At 37.3% G+C, this 23,776-nt stretch overlaps 3 protein-coding genes across 4 annotated transcripts in view; 1 reads left to right on the top strand and 2 right to left on the bottom strand.

Annotated features, from left to right (window-relative positions):
* The window catches only part of atrnl1b (attractin-like 1b), a 93,557-nt gene extending 79,277 nt beyond the window's left edge, over positions 1-14,280 (bottom strand). The window contains exons 1-5 of the mRNA XM_081393527.1: positions 13,144-14,280; positions 3,055-3,138; positions 2,683-2,796; positions 1,300-1,428; positions 846-1,054 (exon numbers count right to left, since the gene is read on the bottom strand). Coding sequence (XP_081249653.1) covers positions 846-1,054; positions 1,300-1,428; positions 2,683-2,796; positions 3,055-3,138; positions 13,144-13,379 — 772 coding nt within the window. The 5' untranslated portion in view covers positions 13,380-14,280. The remainder of the gene's footprint in view (positions 1-845; positions 1,055-1,299; positions 1,429-2,682; positions 2,797-3,054; positions 3,139-13,143) is intronic.
* Positions 14,281-16,935: 2,655 nt separating this feature from the next.
* trub1 (TruB pseudouridine (psi) synthase family member 1) lies at positions 16,936-23,075 on the bottom strand. The gene is made up of 9 exons (XM_081393538.1): positions 22,835-23,075; positions 20,474-20,749; positions 20,231-20,329; positions 19,936-19,991; positions 19,754-19,835; positions 19,597-19,669; positions 19,357-19,496; positions 18,320-18,376; positions 16,936-18,215 (listed from the first exon to the last, which is right to left on the bottom strand). Exons 2-9 carry the CDS (start codon positions 20,649-20,651, stop codon positions 17,983-17,985), a joined length of 918 nt encoding a protein of 305 aa, XP_081249664.1. The 5' UTR covers positions 20,652-20,749; positions 22,835-23,075; the 3' UTR covers positions 16,936-17,982.
* ablim1b (actin binding LIM protein 1b) overlaps positions 21,863-23,776 on the top strand; it is a 93,827-nt gene continuing 91,913 nt past the window's right edge. For both annotated transcript variants that reach the window (XM_081393536.1, XM_081393530.1), the window contains exon 1: positions 21,863-22,052. In XM_081393536.1, the coding sequence (XP_081249662.1) occupies positions 22,040-22,052 (13 nt within the window). In that variant the 5' untranslated portion in view covers positions 21,863-22,039. The remainder of the gene's footprint in view (positions 22,053-23,776) is intronic.

Below are 23,776 nucleotides of genomic sequence, written 5' to 3'. Positions count from 1 at the left end.
TCTGCGTACACGTCACACACTAGGAAGCGCCCGCGCCCTCAGATCACTTGGACGTGGTTGTGTACAAAAGGTAAAAACGATATAAATACTGTTCGTTTTCTCACACAAACCGCTTGTTTCGTGTCTTAGGCCATCAATGTGTATTTACGATGGGGAATTGTTTAATTTGGACGATGGGGAATTGTTTTAATTTGTACTCTGTGCATGCTCTTTGAGGTGGTGACCACAGACCTGCATTATATGACTGACAGACAAGAACGGTTTGACCTAAAATATCAAAATTGAAACTACTGCGGAAACAAAGACACCTACATCTTGGATGCCCTTGAGGTAAGCTAAAACATACCAAAATTTAATTTCAAAGTGAACTATCCCTTTAAGGGGTTTAGTTGACCAAAAAGTTTGCGAACCTCTGATAGGTAACATCCATTTCATTATATTTTATCTTATGAACGGATGACCCGAACAGAGCAGGTCTGGCAGCTTCTCATGGTCATTACTGTGAACATTCACATCTCATGTGTCTCCTCACATGATGCTTAGTGAGACGTTGACTAGAAAGACTCATTAAATTAACCTTAAGGCATCCTGATGTCAATGCTCTATCATGCTTTGACATTTTGTGACATTGTGGCAAAAGCCTGATGAGGATGCTGCAGTGATGCAGAGGTGACAGATGCACTATTAAAAAAATCAACACCAGGGGGAGACAACGCACATAACAACCAAAACTACCTGAGACACAATGCTCTGTTGGGAACGTGAAACTGGAAAGGTCTCGGATCTTCACAGCATCCTGTAGAATACAGGAGAGGAGTGGAAATGAGAGGGGAAGTGAGTAGTACCTTGCCAGCTGTCATTGCACACGCACAGCTTTTCCCCGGTGAGGTCACAGTAGCCGTGATCGGGGCTGCCACAGTTGTTCCTGCAGTACGGGATGTCACAGGCCTCACCCTTCCAGTACTTATCGCATTCACAATACACACGGCTCGCTATCGAGTTCCCCGAGGTGCACTTCCCGTGGCTAGAGCAGTTATTTGGACATGAGTTGATTCTGTCGAGGGAGAGATGAAGAAAGAAAGTTGTAAAAAGCAAACAAGGAGGAAGTTCGTACACAGATGTACCTGAAATGGGGGAGGATATATTGAACAGGACTGGTCTGTTATTACACTGAGAATAAAACAAGCAGAGAGGCGATAAAATTAAGACCTCTGTGTGATTACGCATTGAGAAATTAACACTAGACCAAATCAGCAGGCTTTCATTAACTCTGTTGTCCCAGCGTGGCTGAATACTCACGAGTAGAAGATTTCAAATCCCGTCAGGTTGTAGGCAGCGTCGCTAAAAAAGTGCAGGAGTGCGTAGCCTGAGTTGGTCTCCACTTCAGGGACGGTCTCGTTTCCTTTCGGTTCGGGGACAATGAGACCACTGTGAGACAATTACAAAAAAAATAGAAGCTGGTTAGGAAATGTTCCCTCAATCTTCCTTAAAAGCAGTAACTTATTCCATTTGTTACGCAGTAAAGTGAAATTTTCCGGTGCGACTCCAGGAATGAGGTTTTCTACTTGCAAAGGTGCAAAGGAGTGCTATGGGGTCCACCAAAAATGTGGAAAGAAAATACTTTACAAAATCTATTTTAGGGCTTTCAAAGTTAACATGTCGCCTTAAAATATTTATTAAATATGTTTTATGCAATAATTTCTTAACATACCTAGTGCTTTGAAATTTATCATGAAAAGTGTTTTATAAATAAATGATAATATTTTATTTTCAGGTTTGGGTAAGATTTTTTATGTTTTTAAAAGTAGTCTAGGCTGCAAAAAGAAGAAAAAAGAAGAAGAAGAAAAAAGTAATACTGTGATATATTTAGATAAAAAATAAACTTATTTAGAATTTTAATGATATCTTTTTATTCCTGTTATGGGAAAGCCACATTTTCAGCATTACTCCAGTCTTCAGTGTCACATGATCCTTCAGAAATCATTAGAATATGCTGATTTGGTGCTCAAGAAACATTTCTTATTATTATCAATGTTGAAAACAGATGTGCTGCTTAATATTTTGAGAAAACCGAGATTTCAGGGTTAATTGATAAATAGAAAGTTTTTATTTTATTTTTTTCATATGGACAGTATTTTTTATGTCTCTGTTGTCTGGTACATAGTTTGCACTTATATTGTAGGATTCTCTGATGTTATTTCGTTGCTATTTATAACAATGACAAATAAAGAACAATTTAATTCAAAAGAACAGTATTAATTTTAATCTTAAACTTTAATCTTTTTGTAGCATTATAAAGGTCATTACTGTCACTTACTTTTACTTTTGATCAATTTAATGCACGCTTGCTAAAAAAAAATTCTTACAATTGAACCGTATAGTGTAGATCTAACATTAATAGTGTACAGAAAACCAGAAATTCTGTCAAATTAATACAAAATAAACATCTAAAATTTTGATAATTGCCTTTGACATTAGTTTTGACAATATAAAATCCAATTATTTATAGTAATTGTTAAAACAACATGTTGCCTTTATGATAACACATTAAATATTTCTCTCACACAGTATAAATGGGTCTTTATGCATGAACATACATAGCTGCCATTATATTTTAGGAAGGGGGTACTTGGCACGAAAAAGTCTGAAAACCCAGTTTTCAGTTTTAGAAAACACACTCACCTGAAGACAGCAACTAAAGGAGCATAAATAGAGTCTCCATCATAGACGTACATGTGGTCCCAGCTACATTCGGTCGCAAAATGGTTAAACCGTAACCTCAGGACTGCGTTTGGGCTGCAAAACAAAGGTGATGACATAATGCTTAAGAATGTGTTGCTGGCTGCATAATCCATTATGAGAACATATTACAGCAGACTCATTTCTGCCAAGTCTGAAGGGTGCGAGGCGGAATGTGCTCGTCCAAGCCTTTTCTGGTAACCCAACACAGAAGAAAACACCCTTGTAAGGGCTGCAGAAGTCTATTTAAATAGGGGGTTATGCAAGAGGGAAGTGTGGGCACAATAAGAGAGAGGATGACTGAATAACACTTACTAGCCCTCAATCAGCCAGGTGCACTTTGTTTTGTACTTGTAGTTGATGGGGCCATCTGTTAAGAACCCAGACGGCTCAGTCAACCTGAAAAATAAGATCAGAGTTGCCGTTCACATCAGATCGATCCCGTGGGACAAACAGAACAATGCAACGCATAAGAAAAGAAGCCAGAGGCGTTGCGGAGAAGTGCTGTTTCAGTACAAGTATGCACAACGATGAATATGGTTTCTGTGGTTACTTATGGCCATATGGACACAGGCTTGTGTGGGAGCAGATCAACAGTGATTCACTGCTGTAAATGTGCTCATGACACAGGCCTAACCAATCAGTTGCCTCTCCCTCCGGACTGCAACAGAGCCATCGGCCCATGGAGTGACAGCGCTTGGATCCATATTGCATCATCATGGAACACTCAGGGCCTGTCTGTGTCGCGGTCCACATTAACCGCATCAAGCTGAAAGCATTGTTTGCCCAGACAAGGCCTATTGTTTGTAGATTGTTTATCGTTCTAAACAATGACCCCAATGTTCCACAGACACACTCTTAATTGAACGCGTTATTACTGCTCGCAAAAGCCAAACACTTCTCTGGCTGAATTCTTACAAGGTCATCAATCTAAGTGGCATTGCCGAGAGCTTCTGTGTCCTGCTCATCTTTAAGAGAACTGAGCTGGTGTTGCACTAGCATCTTGGAGTAGAGGAAGCCAACACACATCAATATTCACATGATATCTTAGCATTACTATGATACTTAAAAGTAAAATGTGTCATTTCTATGCCAAATAAAACTGCAACTAAAGAAATATTCCTGTATACATGGTGATTAAAATGTAGAATAAAATGTAAAAGACACGCAGGTTCACTAACTGCTATTCTCTACTGATAAAACTGGAGATGCGTGCTATCATTCTATCATGTTGCAGTTTTGTAATTCTGCACAGTAATTGAATCATTAATTCTCATTCATGTCCCTGACAACAGCGCACAAGAGAATGTCACTGAGTGTGCGTTTGCCTGTCTGTATATTTATCTGTTCATTTCTTTTAATGTTTAATGTTATTAAATCTGTCTCTTCCTCATGTTTACAAATGTGTTTCTTGCTAGACTTTTCATAACTTCCTGTATCAACAATCTAGCTGACTGGTACTGTACATTTTATCATCTACCTTTACTGGTAGGCTAAAAGGTGAATTTAGCGAATTTTCCACTACAGTGGATTTTAGATCCAAATAAGGTGTTACATCACATCAGAATTATGATTAATACAAGAAGGTTTCTAGAAACAATATTTTTGGCTTAATTTAGTTGTCAATGAGGTCAACATAATGCCCATCAAAAGTTTGGAATCAGCCCAGGCAAAGTGGGATTTTGGACAACGTCAACAAATTCTTTTCATTTCTTGGCGCAAATGAATTCACTTATTGAAACAATTATTTAAAGCAATAACTATTTCTTATTACTTAATAATAGCCATACACTATTCAAAAGTTTTGAATCGGTATGATTGTTTAATGCTTTTGAAAGAAGTCTCATAAGCTCACCAAGACTGCATTTATTTGATCAAAAATACAGTAAAAACTGTGAAATATTGCCACCATTTAAAATAAAAGTTTTATTATTATTATTATTTTAGGATAAGAAACATTTCTTATTATCAATGTTGAAAACAGTTGTGCTGCTTAATATTTTGTGGAAATCATGATGCTTTTCCCCATAATTCTTTGATGAATAGAAAGTTATGAAAATAGCATTTTTTTGCAACAATATAAAAAGTCTTTACTGTCACTTTTGACTCAAAATGCATTCTTGCTGAATAAAAGTATTCATTTTAATCACATCACACAACCGACCAATTAGAATAATAGTTAACTTTAATAGTTTGTGTTCCCTTATCCATGCAAAATCATCCCAGAATTATAAAGATTCTGATTTTGTCCGGAATCTCACTTTTCACATGACATATTAAAAACGTTTTAGGGTGCTAGTCTGAACATATCCAAACTCTATAATTCTGTAAATAAAACCTAAATTCATTAAATATATTAATCTGTGCACCACACAGCAAAGTGAAAACAACTCATAATTAATTTTTGTACCCTTTGTAGTAATCATTTCTTTCAGTCTGTTAATCATTCCTCATTTTCCTCACAACAAAATGTGTGACATACAGCCAACCTAATGCAAACGCTAAAAACCAAGCATTCTTGGCTTGCAACATCCTTGCTGCAAGTTAAATCGTAGCCTATTAACAAGCTATTTCTCCACTCTGTGTTCTCTATAATCAGACAGTGAGATTTTAAGAACGGTTAAAAACAGTAATCACGGTGCACCACTTCCTGTGCCGGGGAGGACATCCCTCAGGCTGAATGCTGGCGAGAGGGATGATTCTTTGCGCGGGCACACACTCAGCGGCCCAGAGGAGAGGCGAAAAAAGGCAACTGTAGGTGAGTCAACACTTAAAATATTCACCAGGTTTTCATGCATCTTTAATAGCCCAGTTCCAAAGCAAATATATCCACCAAAAGGCAGGATTAATACCTATCCCAACGGCTTTGAAACCACCACAGGACAAGGTTCACTCAGCCTCGCTCAAAGGCTGGCCTCAGGCATTCAGAAAGGGACGGGAAGGGAGTTACATAAAGATCTGCAGAACAGCCAATGCAATATTACAAAAACAAAGACTTGAGCGCTGAAGGTAAATAGGGTCTGAAAGGTACAACTCAGTACTATAGTCAGCCATAATCAAATGTTGACAGTGGCATTTGGTAAAGTCCGATTTGAGAGGGCCTCTTTGTCAGCTAACTCAAGCCCTGTTTCCTGCCACCTGAATAGGAGTCCACTGATATCTACCGATCACTTCCTGAACGTGCCTGTCCTCACAGCCCTCGTTTTCCTGTAGTCGGTGTGTTGCCTCCCATCGCTTGTTCGTTTAGCTGTTGTGCAACAGGAAAGCTGTTTTTAGTGCCAGTTTGATGTGGAGGCAAGGACACTAGGATAGGACTGCTAAACAATTTAGGTCTGTTCATTTATTTAAAGTCGCGGTATCATCTAGCCCGTATTTTCTCCACTGAACAACCGTTTACCTACAGAACAGGAATATATTAGCATCATTCTAAACGTGTAAAAGTTATTCTACCGCATTTGACTTGCGATTCAATTAAAAACCCTGAGCTATATTTACCCTCACACTGAGCAAGCAAGATCAAATGTACAACAGCAAGATCTATTCACAAGTTGAGAAAGTGACTCCATTAACAGCTGTAAGACACTTTTAATGACAAAGGGGATTTTAGAGTGGAAGCACTATTTCATAGGAGTCAAACACTTCTTGTTATTGTCCGGGATGTTTGGGTGAAGTGTGATACAGGGCAAGCATCCACACAGTGGACGAATGACTGAGCGCTTAGTATTACAAATGACTGGATATAGGCTATGCTTGGTCCAAATAAAAAGATAGATTTTTAATAGATTTCATATGCTGCCTTCCGGTGGACTCACCTTTGTCCAGCCTGCATTTTGCCAATATAGCACATTAGCTTGATCCTGAATGGTAATCTATATAAACTGGAAACTAAAAGCTATTACAGGAAAATGAAAAGAAACTAAGAGATATGTTGGAAACTAATTCTAACTTTCTCTTATACTGACTTATATATAATATAATTATAGCAGCCTTTCACAAACCATGAGCACATGAAATTAAAATTAAAACAAGGTAAAAACTACGTTTGGCCTAAGTCAAGCAATCTGTTAGGCTTGTTTGATGAAGATGATGTAGCTTACATTGCACTTCAGATAGTCATCTATAAAGATCAACCTAAAAATAGCGCACAGATCATGTCGACCGGCTTTGCTTAATCAACCTACCAAATAATTTCACAATCAACTTTACAGCAGTCTAGGCACCAGACATATTTCATATGTTCGCACAGGGGTAGTTGTCGTGCGTTTGGGAAACTGACACGTCCTGTGGTGTTAAATATTATACTCATTCTAAAACCATTTGAAAACATTCTGCTAATACTTTTATAATTATTATGTATTCATCTTGTATGACTTCATATTGATGGAGATACTAAATAGAATATTTGTACTTTGAAAATGCATTTGTGACACAGCAGGACTGTTTCAAATGAAGAGGGTGAAAAGGTTAAAAACAAGAAAAGAAAAATAATACAAGAAAAAGTAACCAGGTACAGGAACAACCCCTTGTATACATTTTATCAGTGATGTAAAGTATCAGAGTAAATGTAATTAGTTACTAGGGACAGTTTCGCCAAATATGATCCAAGTTGATCCAAACCTGTATGAATTTCTTTCTTCTGCTGAACACAAAAGAAGATATTTTGAAGAAAATGGGTAACCAAATAATTGACTTTCATAGTATGGAAAAAAAATACTATGGAATGGAATACTATGGAAGTCAATGGCGCCCATCAACTGACAATAATTTTCAGAAGACTGTACGTTTTCTTTAAAGTCTCAGAACTTTTATGTCTAATGTAATGTATAAATATTGATATCAACATGATGAAAGGGTCTTAACTGAACATAAAAATATCAATGTTTAAAATATTAAACATTTTGTGTAAAGTATAATGAGGAAAAACCAACTCTGTTATGGATGTGTCGCGTCTGAAATACACATAGAATCTGTTTGGGAAATCACCAATCAACCCATCTCAGCACTTTTGTTGAAACATAAAAGTACTCTGAATGCCAGTTTTTTTTAAATATTAAGAAAACCATCTGAAATTATTCTGAAGATTTTTAAGAATAAATAGCATTGATTTCAATGACAATGTCTAGAATGGCAATTTATTGTTTCCAGATTGCATTACATTAAGTACAGGACCCCCGGAGCAACTCCTGGTTAAGTGCCTTCCTCAAGGGCACAATTGTGGCAGCCCCAGGATTCAAACTCACAACTTGCATATTGTATATTACAGAATATTAATCAAGTTGTACTGTATCTTTCAACATTCCTTCTGGTGTTCATTCATGTTTATTTCCAACCCTAACTAGCAGTAAAGAGGAGATGAGATGATCGGTTCGTGATAGAAAAGCGACATAATTTTAAAGTTGAGACTTTTTTTCAGATAACAAAGCACATAGCTTTTTGTGATTATAAATTAAAGTATTATGTTTAGTTAAGTTTTGTTCACGAATCAACAGAAAACGGCACAGATTTCAGAGGCTGTTTCGGCCCAAATATTTCGGTAGCCGTAATTTCGGTGCATCCCTAACAATTCAACATCAGAAATGGTTATTTTCCCTGATGTTTTAAGTATCATTTGACCATTTTACCCATTCACCTTCGACCGGAACAGTCCAAATCTGAGCTTGAACAACTTGAGCTAAGTAGAGGGTGCTCGATCAGGTTCCTCGTATGCTTTCAGGATGCCTCTCTACTAGAAAGTGAATACTTTAAACACACAGACGGAACATTACAGCAGAGATGATTGTGGAAGCTAGTGAGATTTTCATTATTATTCAAGATGTCGATCCCAATCGAAATTATCACATAAATATCTCCATCGAGCGACCCTTTGTTTTGCTAACATTTACTTAAGATTGTGATTATAGCCTAGTGACCTTAGGCCAGTGTATTAGGCCTAGTGACCTATAGGCCAGATATTATATTAAAAGTAGTTTAAGGTGAAACTTCAGCTTAAAGGATAACTGTCGCCAAAATGCAACCTAGGGTCTTTCTATTAATCTACCCAAGGCAAACTTTTGTTTAAAGGTGCAGTGTGTAATTTTTATCTAGTGGTGAGATTTGCGAATTGCAAACAAGCACTCACTCACGGCCTATCCCTCAAATTGCAAACTCGAAGGAGAAGCTACGGTGGCCGACGTAGGATCGGAAGATGTCGTCGTCTGAGTCAGCAGAGTAGCAAGTCAAGCAATGAGGTTTCTCTATATTATATTATATTTTATATTAAATTATATTTACTTAATTATTCAGTAAAACCACATGTTATTGCGATTGTTATTTTTACTTGTTCATCATTGTGTTAGTCTTTTATTCACTGACTTTACCATCAAAGCAGCTAGGTAAGGGGAAATAGCTAACGTTACGATGTCCGAGGCGTCGTTCAGACAGCATGTTTTTTTCCACGTTTGCAGAGTCAGGGGCAACCTGAGTATTCTGCTGCGTCTTCTTCTGCTGCTTCTCATTCAAGTTAGTGACGAAACACGCTCTCTACGGTAGAAATATGACGTCACAATATGTCGACCTTCATAGAAGGGGGGTGCCCGCGGTTATGTAGATATAAATGACTCATTCTAATGTAATAAAAACATAATGGTTCATTAAGTAAGGTCTTTATACACCACTGAAAACAAAGTTATGGATCTTATTAGGGGTGGGCGATATCTCGATATTTAAAATATACCGAGATATTTTTTAAACACGATATGGATTTTGACATATCGTATATATCGATATATTGTTTATATTTATAAAAATGTCGTTATTTCAAATGTAGGCACGTTGCTTGCGGCAGGCGCGTTGCTTGTGGCAAGCGCGCTCATAATGTAAGAGACGCCGGCGCGACCACAACATTGCCCAACATCAAATGGAAAACGTACTGCAAGCGGAACGAAACTGCTCGTTATTATGTGGTTGAAGGACCGTTTATCAGTTTGGACCAAAGCAGCGCGAGCCAATCGTGATCAAGCGACACTGTTACTACACAGCGCTAAGAGATCCAGTAAAGAAAGCATTTGAATTCGCCACAGAAGTAATAACATCGCTGCGAGATCTAGTGAGAAACATTCACATTTCTCCTATATTAACAGATCAAACAGCGCTGACGTGGAAACCAGGAGAAACATTGTGCCATGAATGAACTATAGTGTCCACAGATCAGCAACATTCACCATGGATTTACTGTAGTAACACTAACTGCAACCATGGAGGTTTGGCAGGAATAGTAGGCTATAATGCCTTCAAGTAACATTACGTAGGTTTTATTTTGACATTATGAATACAATTGCCTCAAATGTTAATCTGAACTAAAAGTAGTTTTTGGGGGGTTCTTTTTCCTGTAAAAATATCGAGATATATATCGTATATCGAGATATAGCTAAATATATCAAGATATATTTTTTGCTCCATATCGCCCAGCCCTAGATCTTATATTGCATTTCTGTCAATAGATCCTAAGAAATATCACACATTGCACCTTTAAAAGCATTATTAGAATGGAAACACCACTTTTAAGTTTGACCGTATTTTCATTTTCGGTCAAACTGCCTTTTGAATGGGAGTGCTTGGGGCACTACTTTGATAGCATCAAAAAGCACTATTTTTAAAACACTAAGAAGGCTCTGACACAACATGAAACTTTGATCGAAGTATCACCAGGGGCTCTAAACATGAACTCGAGCATTGAGAACATTGTTTGTGTACACAGAGTTTACTAAAAAGAAAGACTTTGAACAACTCACTGTAGCTGTGTCCGCCGGCATTTTGAGATACATACGGTCAAACTTAAAAGTGGCGATCCCATTCTAATTAGGCTATGCTTTTAAACGAAAGCTTGCCTCGGGTAGATTAACAAAAAGACCCTAGGTTTCATTTTGGCGACAGTTATCCTTTAAGTCAGGTTGAAACACAATATGGTCATATAGGAAGTTTCATGATGTTATTGGTGATTATAAAACAAATTAAGGCTACATATCATTATTGTCAGGTGGAAAAAAAAGTCTAAAATAAACACTGTGACGTCAAAGTTAGGCTAATTATTTGTAAAGGCATGAATAACGACCAATAGCACTGCTTTTCAAAAATAAAATAAAACAAAAACGAAGCAAACGAAATATAGAGATACGAGGTTTCCGCCCGAAAGTGACGGTATATTTTTTAAAATCTCCATGGCACACCTGACAGCAATGATGGAATTGTTCATCTGTACTTTTACTTAAGTATGGTTTTCAGGTACTCTTTACATCTCTGCATTTTTTACATCAATGATTTTGTTCACTTCCACCAACATGCATCAACTAGGCTACCCATTAACATGATTGAAGAAATACCTTAAACTAAAAAAAAAAAAAAATCTAATGCAAAAAAAAATCTTACAATGCAATTTTCCTTAGACACAGAAACATTTTTTTTATTATTTAACCTGTGCAACTAAGAAAGCCACCAGAGTTGCAAATATTGCATAACCACAATCCCCCCCAACTACCCTCAAATTATTATAAAGATAATTTCGAGAGAAACTAATGATACTATGGCAGGTGATATTCTAAAATACATGTACACAGCCATTGCACCTCAAGTATAGCAGATAATGGCAATATAAAGTACTCAAAATTATTTACAGAGACAATAGACAATTTAAGGACAAAACCAACCAAATTTGAACAACATTTAAACATTTTCATGTAATGTAGTTTCATCTTCAGTCTAAATCAACTTCAATATACAGGAAAATAACTAAAGGAAGTTACATCATTAGATGGCACAACCACAGAAACCCAACCAATCTCTAAGCAGAACTAAGGTTTAGGCAACATCCTTAAGTTACTGATCAAGAAATTTCCAAAGCACTCACTTTTAACCACAAAGTTCACTCTATTTGAAAATTAACTTATCATTTTTTAGACATTGATCATTGGTATTGCAAAAACATGGCTAATATTTCACTTTGATGAATGTCCATTTTAGTGTTTTTTTTTTCCCCAAGAAATAAATTAAAAGACTGATTCGTAGTTTCAAGGTAGGTTGCTATATTTTAACTTTGAACAGACACAGACTGGTCTCGATACATTATTAAAGCACTATCATGGCAAGGAGATTGTTGTTTATGAGCCTGAAACCTAACACATCTCATTAATAATTCTGCATCCTCATAAACAACATCTGAACATGCAAGCCATGTTCAAAACAATAGAGTGGTATACACCAGGCACAATTTCTATCCCATGTATCCATTTAGACAATCTTTATAACAACTTACTGTTATTTGTCAATGTGACAGCCTTTGTAACTTGCGGAGCAGCAACTAATGGGCAGTATGACAATGTCATATAACTCCCTGGTCTTCCTAGTATTTCCTGGTCACCTGGACCAGCATTAAAGGCAAACAATGGCCAAGAGTATCCCAATATCAACAGAGACCACTTCCTTTCATCCAGCTATTGTTGCTTTCAACCATTGTCACACAGGGTTGGGTGTCAGTATGAAGTTTAGTTTGAGTGACAGCACTTATAAATGCCAATAGCATCCTCTCAGCTGCTTCTAAGATGGAGTGAAGAGGGAGATCTTTGTTGCACCCAATGAGAGCGGGATGCTATTTTAAGATACAGGAGTGCAGGAGCTTTGTTCAAGAGTTTCATTTATCATACAGCTGTCAAACTACGATCGTTTAAAACTAAATCATGTCTGCCCTCAGTAACTTTGACATCTTTTTGAAGACAAAAAACACAGAATTAATAATAACAATAGTAAATGTTTGAAAATGTCTGTACAATTATTAAAAAAATACACATATACAACAGTGTGTAAAGTAAATGTGTGACCAGCAAGAAAACATCAAATTATACAATCCAGTTTTTCAGTACTGCTTTATGGAAACCAAAGTGTAGGCCTAAATGCTTAGCAAACTTCATTTATGTGTGCTGAAAGGACAAAACTTTAATTCAACTAAATTGTGCCAAGACCCAAAGGATTCGGCAGAAAGGCGAATACCAAGATTTCAATGTGGATATGATAAATCTATATTTTAAGCCATATGAAAATGGTCTGAGAGAGGGGGGACAGTAAAGAACAAATGCCCTTCATATCAGTTTTTAGCCAGATGGTGCACATATGTGAAAAATCCCTTTCAAGTTATCTAGAAATTGTTAGAAAAATATGAAAATCCAGCAATCAGTAACATGCTTGAGATGATTAACCTACAATAAAACTTAGTTCCAAAGTATTACAGTAATTGTAATAAAATAACAATTCAAGGAATCACATCTATGCACCAATGATCATTGAATTTAAAACAAGCATGCTTCCCTGTTTCTCCAGAGTTGAAAACAGGTACAAATGCCTCATTTAATACCCTTAAATGTTTTAGTAAATACTCACTTGAATCTTCCCTGGCAGTGTTGACATTGGTCACCAACCCATCCTCGATCACAGACACAAGATCCGTTCACACACCTGCCTGACAGACAGTTCTTCTCACAGGGTTTAGATGGAGAGCAGTCTGCTATCAGCACCAGGGAGAACATCACACAGAGCCATAAATATCTCTGCATGCCCTGCAGTCTCTGTCTGACCAGAAACAGCTCAGGTCTGAGCATCCTCTTCCCGGCGTCCATGGTTTCAGGATGCTGCACTGTTGAATTGGGTATCAATATCTTAGGGCCTTTCTTCCCTGCTTACTGGCGGCCAGATTGTTTCGATTATAACAGCAGGGGGAACCGTTCACTTATAGATCATGAATATTCCTTATACATCAGCGATCGTATCCCGAAATCAGGGCAATCGTTTAAAGGAAAACCTCCAGATCCGAGCGTGATAAGATAAAATCAGCATAAACACAGGCATATTAAATCAACTGTCTCGCCTCATTGTGTTTCTGAACAAGAGCAGGAATTTCCTACGTTACCTCCTGCAGTTACAGGGCTGGAAAATAATTCCCCATAACATTGAAAAAAATCTTTCCTCCCAGATCACTACCATAACTCAAGAGATGAGGTATTTCCAGCTTTAAAGCATCATATTATTCAACGGTCTTATTCTGATCCCGTCCGCAGCCATTTTAAAGCGTAAACATTCAGCTGGCTGCTCAAATACACTGCTGGTGTGCTTTCAAGCCTTTAAACCTTGAGCTTTTCGTGGCTAAACGTCCATATGCCACGTGAAAACAAGCTAAATGGAGAAGGCTTCTGAGGAAAAAGCATCCTTTATGATCGCAGCAGTGAGTAACATGGATGTTGTTTCTGCTGTTGTCCGTTGCGCTGAGGGATTTGGAAAACCTGGGCAACTATCCGTTATCCGCATTTTGTTCGCTATTTCTTAGGCTCAACGTGATAAACTCCTTGTCAAAAGTGTCGACCCTCAATATGGATATATATCCTCTTCGTCCCAGGTCGCCGAAAACCCCTCAGCGTGCGAATTTTGGCCCCCTCGACCAGCGTTTAATCTCCCATAGTACGAGCAGCTCGCGCTGGCTGGCTGCTCCTCAGGTTGGAGCAAACTCAACACGGAGATGTCCGCGCATGCGCAATGGAAGGGGATCCATTTAAAGAGACAGAGGAACAGTGTGTGCATCCTTTAGAATGTCCATTGCAGTACTTGAGAAGCAAAACATTTTGTGTAATATTTTTAAGGAAATGTGTGAAACCCTAACATACATTTCCCATGTAAAAAAAGTTGATTGTATTGTATATTATGTGGAACATTGACAGCCAGACAAGACAACAAGATGGCAAGCACTTCTAAAATACAAGGTTATTCATTTTACCTACAATGTAACAATTGCTAAGGACAGTCCAGTATGCTCCAGCATACTGAGTGCAGTACATGTAAAAACTTATGTTGCTAACACTTTGCTAAATGAGTAGTCTACTTCATCCTAATTCTAAATTAGGATTCCACATCCCCACTAACTAGGTTTTATGACCCAGATTCCCTTCACACTTTAAACCTCCATCTTAAATATGGACTTTGTTCTTCTCTTAAGCGTTTAGGTGTTTCTTATGCCCTTATATGCCTGCTGCTGTTTAGGTTCCTTTATTAGTCACTCGTTTATGCACCACAAACATATGATATTGTTTTGAGTAATAAAAAGCAGGAATGTATCTCATGTAGTGTGATCCCTATCTTTTAAATTTATAAGATTTTTTAATGTTTTTGATAGAAGCCTCTTATGCTCACCAAGGCTGCATTTTATTTGATCAAAATACAGTAAAAATAGTAATAGTGGAGAAAAAAAGGTAATTGTGAAATAGTATACAATTAAAGAAAGTATTTTCTATTTGAATATATTTTAAAATAGCATAAATAGCTAACTTGAATTCTCAGCAGCCATTACTCCAGTTTTCAATGTGAATGGTCCTTTAGACCAGTGGTTCCCAAACCTGTCCTGCCGGCACCCCAACACTGCACATTTTCTTTGTCTCCCTAATCAAACACACCTGATTCAACTCATCAGCTCATTAACCCATGTGATAATGAGCTGATGAGTTGAATCAGGTGTGTTTGATTAGGGAGACAAAGAAAATGTGCAGTGTTGGGGTGCCGGCAGGACAGGTTTGGGAACCACTGCTTTAGACATTATTCTGATATGCTGATTTGGTGAGCAAGAAACATTTTTGTTGTTGTGGTTGTTGTCACCGTTGAAAAAAAGCAACAAAAAGTATTTACTGTCCTATTTTATCAATTTAAAGCATCTTTACTGAATATCAACTGTGTGTGTGCGTGTGTGCATAGATACTAGTGGCTAGGGTGGGTCTTTTTTACACCATACAAAATATAACATATATTCATGCGACTGTAAATCTGTCAGTTGTTATATATGCACGTAATAAAACACTCAATTCAGCTGGGAATTTGATATTCCACACAGACAATTACTAGGTCTTGCGATGATTCTCACACCTCAGACTACCCTTTTTAGATCATTCCCGTCACAACAGCCCCATTCAGTCAGGCGCTGAACAGATGAATAACACAAGAAATCTAACACTGCATTATATCGCTGACTTTAGGAAGTGAGCTGTGTGGTTAAAATACAAGGGTATCCATGCTATTAAGCTACAAAGCACATTTAAAGTAAAAAGAACGCCATTTAACACTTTATTATAAACCATTTTAATTTATGTGCTTCACCTATTTAATATTTGCAGAAATTTTCTACTTTAACATTTACACAATATTCCTGTCTATGAACATTGCTGCCTCACACATTCACTGCTCTACATTCTTTCAAGGCCCCACTGAGGAACATGACACTTTATCCTCAGACCTTCCGGAATGAAAGAATCAGATCCTCAGGCTAATAGCTGATCACCACATTAACAGCACATGCATGTCCCGGCCTGTCAGAGAGCACATGTGTGGCATAACTGTCCAGTGACCCGCTATAGTAGGATAACCATATATTGCCATGTGCAAAAACACAGGTGAGTTACGATCAATTGCTCTGCACTTCAGGCATGCCATAAATCCTTCTATAAGCCAAGCACCATAGTGCCCCCAGGTGGTAAACATTTAACTATATGGTGTAGCTGTACTGTTCGCTCTGAATGACAGCTACTCTTGCTTTTACACACAGCTCTGTTTCTAAAGTCAGCGCTATAATGCACTGTTACATTCTTATGTTCTTCATCTGTTCAGTGCCTATAGTGAAAAATTATATTATGAGCAGAAGGTAATTAAATATTATTAGTTTATCCATGGCAATGCAGACATCCGTATTGACTCTGAGGAGGAGGTGAGGTTTGTATTTCACACAGCGATTTCTCATGATTTCTTTTAATGCCGTTAAAGTATGGGTGGACATAGAGTCTGGGAGCAGAGGAGTTGAATCTTAATCCTTGACTAAGACTAAGAGGGATTATTAGTATCCAAGTACACTCATTGCGAACATAAAAACAGTCTAAAAAACAGATTCGGCAATTCGACAAGAGACTGTGATCATATTGCTTTAGATAAATCTCAGTGTGTAATGGCGCATATTTCTTTCCAATCTGAAATCAATTTAAATTACACATTTTTAATAATGTGTTTGGTTTGGTTTAGGTGTACAATTACAAAAACACCAAATTATTACTTTCCCTTAAATGGATAGGAACATCAAAATACTATTAAAATTACAGAACTTGAGACGATATTTTAAGATTTTTTAAAAAGGAAATTAATTCTTTCATTCAGCAAGTACGCATTTAATTGATCAAATGCGACAATAAAGACTTTTACATTGTTACAAAGGATTTCTATATCAGAAATATCGTTGTTCTATTGAACTTTATATTCATCAAATAGTTCTGAAAAAAAAATGTATCATGGTGTCCAAAAAAAACAACACTAGACTGTTTTCAACTGTGAAATACACTGAACACTGGAGTAATGCTGAAAATTTAGCTTTGCTTTCACAGGAATAAATTACATTTTAAAAAATATTAAATAGAAAACAATTCTTTTAAATTTAAATATTTCACAATATTAATGTTTGTACTGTATTTTTGCTCAAATAAACACAGCCAACCGCTAACTTTTGAATAGCAATTTATTGCTTCCCAAACATATCAATACTCCAGTTTTTGCAATACTCCATGTCACATTTTCTATTAAAAATATTGCTTTGATTTTCAATTTTCAATTTTGTACCTAACATGAAAACATCATGTATAAGAATGGAACATTTTTGCTGGACCCAGAACAAACACATTAAATGAGATATATATTTATTAACAAACCAAAATAACTGTATTTTCAAGAATATTTTTTTTAATCAAATGAATCACTAACCCGCTAACTTATTAACTTTATTAGCTTGTCAATAAAGAAAAGAAAAGCCTAGTAGTTACATCACTTTTGGGCTTACATAGTTAAATGACAGTGCCAACTGGTGTTTGTCAAAACAATATCAGTGCAGTTTTAACTTAATCTAAAAATCTAAATAAAGATCATTTATTTCTTTTGGCACCATAAGGACTAGTTAAGTGGTTTTTATATTGAAACAATATAACAAAACAAAAATGGCTTTCATAACGGTTTTTGCACTTTAGTAACATTCATTAACTTCAACACATTGACTACATCTGTTTTATCCATATTTACAAGTACCATATATTGCCATGCAGATGCACAGGGATGGTGAAAGAGACCAGATCGAATCAGAGCGGACCAGGCAATTTCCTACAATTCTCTCACTGAGAATGTAATTTGTGTATCAGATGGGCAATTTCATCACCTTTAGTCACTGTTGTGATCTCCATCATCACCCTTAGATTCAGATGGGCCAGGCTTTTGCTTTGATTTTGCTTTCTTGGCATTCTTTTGTTGACCTGATGGCTTTGGGCAGGGCTGCAGAGCCTGTGATATATCTGCCAACGTCCAGCATTCTTCCTTCAATGCGTGTTCTTCCAATGTGAATTGACCCTGCTTCGTCCGGGACAGTTCTTTGATGTGAGCACAGGACAACAGACCTGCAAGGGTAAAACTCAAGATTATACAGTAAATGTCAAGTTAATAACATTTATAAACATTTGAGGGGAATATTTAAAAAATAATAATATCTTTAGAGTTCTACCTTTGGCCAGATCATCAACCAGACTTCTGACATAAAACCCGCCTCCACACTCCACATCTGTAAATGCAAATAGTACATTTAAATTAAAAGAAAAAAGGTTTAAATCAAGCTGTTTAGCATGCAATAAAATGATTTTTATCATAAAAATATATAAAAGAACTCTCTTAAAGCTGCATTGCGCAAGTCTCTGAGTTTTTGCAGAACTATGCCCCCTTCTGGCGACACGCGAAACTGCAACCAGAGTTGTGCACGCGGTTACGTGGAGTTTGCGTTGGGGTTTGGGATGAACTAGAAGCCGGTCTCTTTGAATCCATCTTCTACTTTTGCCAAAGTCGCTTGAGTTGTCTTCGCTGATGCGGATAATGGCGGCGAATACACAAACCTGCCAGACATAGCCAGGTGAGCGTGAACGCGCATGACGTCACGCCCAGTCGATTCCGTCCCGAATCCCTCTTATTTATTTTACTGTACAGGATTATAGAGGCAATCGCAGAGATCATAGAAGGGCTCATTCAGCCCATCAGGCAATTGTTTAAGCATGTATGGGTTAGAAAAACGGGTATTTTTAACATGAAAAGTTGCTTAATGCACCTTTAAAGTCATGAATATAATGGAATAAAAATGTATAATCCTTGTTTTTAATAGAATATTGCGTTTTTTATTATAAATGCACATCATTTTTGTCCTCAATCTCTAATCAAAATAACATCCCCTCCCTGTTGCAGTGACAGCTGTTCTCTTCTCTGATGATGTGTTTACTGGCATGAGGACGGGGCAACTTGTCACTCAATCAATAGCAAACTTGTCAGATCACAGCAATAGCAAAACACAACGATCCAATCAGTTCCCAATGGACAAAATCAAGTCCAATTGTTCGAGAAGTTGTTTCACTCTCATATCACAATAGGGAAGAAAACACTATCCAACTTCCGTTTCATGTCGACTTAAAATACTGTAGTTATGAAAATGAATTTGCTATGTGTATAAGAAAGAACATACATGTACTACAATCAATCCAATATTTCCAAATGACTAACCTATGGTGAAAAGTGGGGGGCTGAAGTCTTGTAAAGAGAGACTGTACACTGTAACTGGACGTGCAGGTTTAGCCTCAACCTCTTGACCTTGCTTGAGAAGGACAGACATGCGCTTGCCATCCTTCTTCAGTGCTGAATATCTTTAAATGCAAATATCAGAATGTCAATGAGATCAAGAAACAACTCTTTCAGACATCAATGAGGAGTGTGTTATATATCAAGCAGAATGAATTGACTTACAGAGGTGGAACCTGCATAATTTCCCCCGTGAACTGCTTCAGCTTCTCCTCAAAAGCCTCTTTTGTGATGTGATCTGGAAAAAAAAAACAAGTACTTAGCTTTATACACTGACTTCTGTTAGATACCCATTCCCTAATAACAGCCAAATAATTCTTACCATAACTCTTCTCTTCAACAACATTTCCAGTGACATCAAGAGTGTCAGTTGCTTTGCCTAATTCTCCAACAGCTCTGTATTTCTATGAAAAATGCCATCGAATTGAATGTTACAGTAATCAAAGATGGGAATGACAAGTGTAGAAAGACATGTAAACAAAATGTAACCCAGAAAATGCTTACCTTTGATCCTGCAAGCATTGTGGTGAGCATCTTTGTTCCTTCACCAATTCCAACCACTGCAAAACATTATTTTTAAGCTGTATATATTACATCATATTGTTTTGTATAGTATGTAATATGACTAACGTTAGTAGATAGAAAACATCCTAAATACACTTTTTCAACAAGACATTTATTGCCTTAATACGTCATTTCTGTGCAAACAGCTGCTTCAACTTCATCAGTGCTCTAGGTGTAATTTTTTATTTGTTTCATGTTTCACAACGGAAGAAGATATGTATTATATTATATTTACCAAGTACACCAGAAGCATTGCTGTCCAGTGTGCCGCCATGGCCAATTTTTAAAGGTTGCTTCTTCCTTTTCCGAGGGTTGGGATTTGCAACACCTGCCTCTGTGCAAGGATAAACTCGTTAAACAATAAAAAGTATTCTGATAATTGTCTTATGACTATCTAATCCCCAAATGCAGGGGAGAGACATGAACTGGATGTATCACAAGATGTCCAAAACGAACAATAACATAAAAACGCACCTACCTTTTAAAAGCGCCTTCTTCAGTGCGTTTAACACGTCAGCTGAGGTGGGACCCTCTTTCTTATAGATGGCAAATATACCATGCAGAGACTGCAGTTTGGATAATGAACCGCTCTGTAAAGTTGACACACCAGCCATGCTTGTTCTTGATTTTTCCGCGGCGCAAATTGATGACGTCATTCACGTGTCGGTATTTGTAGTTCTTTCAAGAGTGACCGACGACATCAGCAGCAGACCGTTTGTGTTTGTGTCATCTTTGACCTGTTTCTGGTAAGCACCTTCAAATGGACGTAAGAGAACCATCAGTTAGAATTGCAATTGCTGATATTGCCGGGGTACATTTCAATCCCAGGCAAAACCCAGCTGCAAACTAACTAATAATAATCCTGCAAACTCTTTTAACTTGCAGTCGCGAGGACTATTCTGATATTATTATGCCTCCAAAATACACAAGAAGTAGCCTATTTTATTTTTGACCTCAGATCGAAATATCTCACTCAATCCACTGCGGACTGATTCCTGCCCCGGGACAAAGCTTGCAAATGCCATCTGATTCCCATAGCCACATGCAAATCTACGAAAACTGACTCTAGATCAGTTGCGGCTGGCTACATATGATATCACATCGCGTGCTGCGTGCGCGCATGCAGAGGGAAAACTGGGCCTTCTCCATAAAATATGTAATTTTCTGCTTCTTTAGGCCTAGAAAGATTTTTGACCTTCCTATTTTACTTCTCGTATGGGGAAAAAAATCTAGCAGCGTATGTATCGTCAATTATTAATAGGTCTAAATTGAGGCCTACTTCTTATCATTTATAGGCATTTACAGTAACATATTAAATTACCACATGATGGCGATATTTAACCGCTATATAGGCTACTGAAGCAGTTTTAGATAGGATAAACAAGAACAATGTGTTCAATTTTACAGAATTTAATGAAAATCTCGTATAGACTAATAACGTTACGTTTTTATCTAGGCTAGGGCTTATTTGTATAACGTCGTTGTAGTTGTTTTAATTAATATGTTGTTTTTTTTGTGTGTTTTTTTTTTATATTTTTTTATGAGAGACGTAGGTCTAGTGTAATGGTAGCCTACATTTTAACCAAGTGCGATCTTGGCAGATTAGTGACATTTATCGTCGAAAAGAAAGAGTCGGAAATGTATAATGTATTATAAAACTTATATAAAATATATAAAACTAATATATAAAAACTATCACAAATGGTTATAGTCAGAAAAACAATAGTTCTTCGAAAACAGCAGTGGCTATTCAAAATATGTTCTGCTTCAGCTCTAACTGTAGCCACATACCGTGCAGCGTACGGTCCATCACACAGGACACGCCCATTGTGTGCCTCTGGTTCCCGTTATTCTCTCGCCTCGCCTCGCGCTGTGGTGATCACTGATGCCGAGCGCACGAGCTGCTCCGCTGCTCACGGACACAGTGCTCGCACACCTTCTGTTTATCCTGAAGTCGGGGGACTATAGCCTATTTTGATCTGAAAGGCACATTGCCGACCATCATCATTTCAGGAAGAAAATCCACAGCTTTTCCCACTGCATCATGTCAACGAGAGGTAACCAGTTTTTATGTAGTTTTAAAGTGTCATTTTAATTTGCGAGGTCAAAACTGTATTCATAATGTAGCTTACTCAAGAAAGGTCGATATAAAACCGTTTGACACGTGTTTGTTTCTGCTGAAAATTAAGCCACTTTTGAACTTGGGACGCAGTGAGACTGTCATGTCTCTCTCTTCACCTGTCTGTATAAACATAATGTTTACAATTGGACAACACACTCCACCTGAGTTAAACTAATGCTACATGCAGTATCATAGAACTTATTTTAAGAAATACAAACATTATTAAGCTGCATTATAAAGAATAAGACCATTAGTTAATATTAGCATCTGTATAATATATTGTATAACATTTTTCATCAAACTTTGATTCATACATTTTCATATTGATGTATGTGCACTGATTCATTATAATTCATTATCTGTTTAGCAAGTATAATGTTTGGTAATGACTTGGTCCTAAACTGAACCTGATAAGACCTGCTTAAGAAAAAGTTATTTTTTCAGTTTCTTAGGTGTATTATGATGGAATTTGATTTAGATTATTGATGGATTAACACAATTTGTGTTAAAAGAAAAAAACTCTGGGAGACTTTGGCGAACGGTGTCCTTTTCTCTGGTTAAGTTCCCTTTTTGGCATATATCTCTTATATAATTTGTTTTGGTATTCCTGACAGTCTTGTTTCAATAATGGGGGGAGGGAGACGTGGTATTTATTGCGTATTTTTACAGACTTAAAACTGATCTGAAGAAAACAGAAGGGTTAAAGAAACCAATTACCTTGAGGTCAAGAAAGTACACTGAGAAGAAGCCAAGCAAGATGCCCATTAGAAGATTGGATGCTCTTCCTTTCATAGCAGCGTCACGCGAGATGATGCTGTGTTTACGCCCACTGAATGCTTCTTTTTATTATTCGTGCTTTGACACTGACAGATCAAATGGTTTCTGGACTTCAATTAGACTCACCGCGAGCACTGCAGATGATTTGTGGTGCCGAGTCTATTTAAAGAATCAGGCTACTGCTGCCACGAGCCACAGTCAGAAGCCTCTACCATGCTATAATTACAGCATGTGTTCAAAAAACTTGCATGTCCAAGAAATTATTCTTAAAAAGTGTTGCGACATTATTCATTTAACTTTTGTGACTTGAGTGTGACCAGAGAAGCAGTGGATAAACGCCATTATCACTGGCCAGTTCATATAGTTTTTTGTTCTGAAGAATGATGCTTCTTCTTCAAATGGTACAGTTATTATTAGCTTAGTCCTCTTTTTGAAATAAATCTAAATGACCAAAACTGCCATACTCGACTGAAGTAGATGCAGAATACGTCTGTATAGATCTGTGGAGGTTTGAGGCGTCAGACATGGCTGGAAGAGAGTTTAACTTTGGTCTTGAGTTTGCTTTCAGACGGTTAGGCTACATTTTTGGTGAAGCCCCATTCATGCCGCTGTCTTGCAAGTGCTAGTCCATGTTTTTCTTACCATGTCCCCATAACCCCTAGTAGCCAGGGGTAATATAGTTCATTTTAACCTTTGCACTTGAGATCAGCAAGGTGTCCAGTAATTTAATTTTAATCAGTGAGGTCACTGGAGTGCAGTTATAACACCAAACATCTGTAAAAGTGTGGAATTAGTTTGACAAAGTAGGGGAGACTTGGCACTAGTTGTCACACAGGGAGGTTGTCAGAAGGGCTGTATTTCATTATATTCAAGCTTTTGTCT

This window comes from Scardinius erythrophthalmus (assembly GCF_964197995.2).
Source record: "Scardinius erythrophthalmus genome assembly, chromosome: 18".
In the NCBI taxonomy this organism is placed as follows: domain Eukaryota; kingdom Metazoa; phylum Chordata; class Actinopteri; order Cypriniformes; family Leuciscidae; genus Scardinius; species Scardinius erythrophthalmus.
This window is presented reverse-complemented; position numbering and strand designations above follow the sequence as displayed.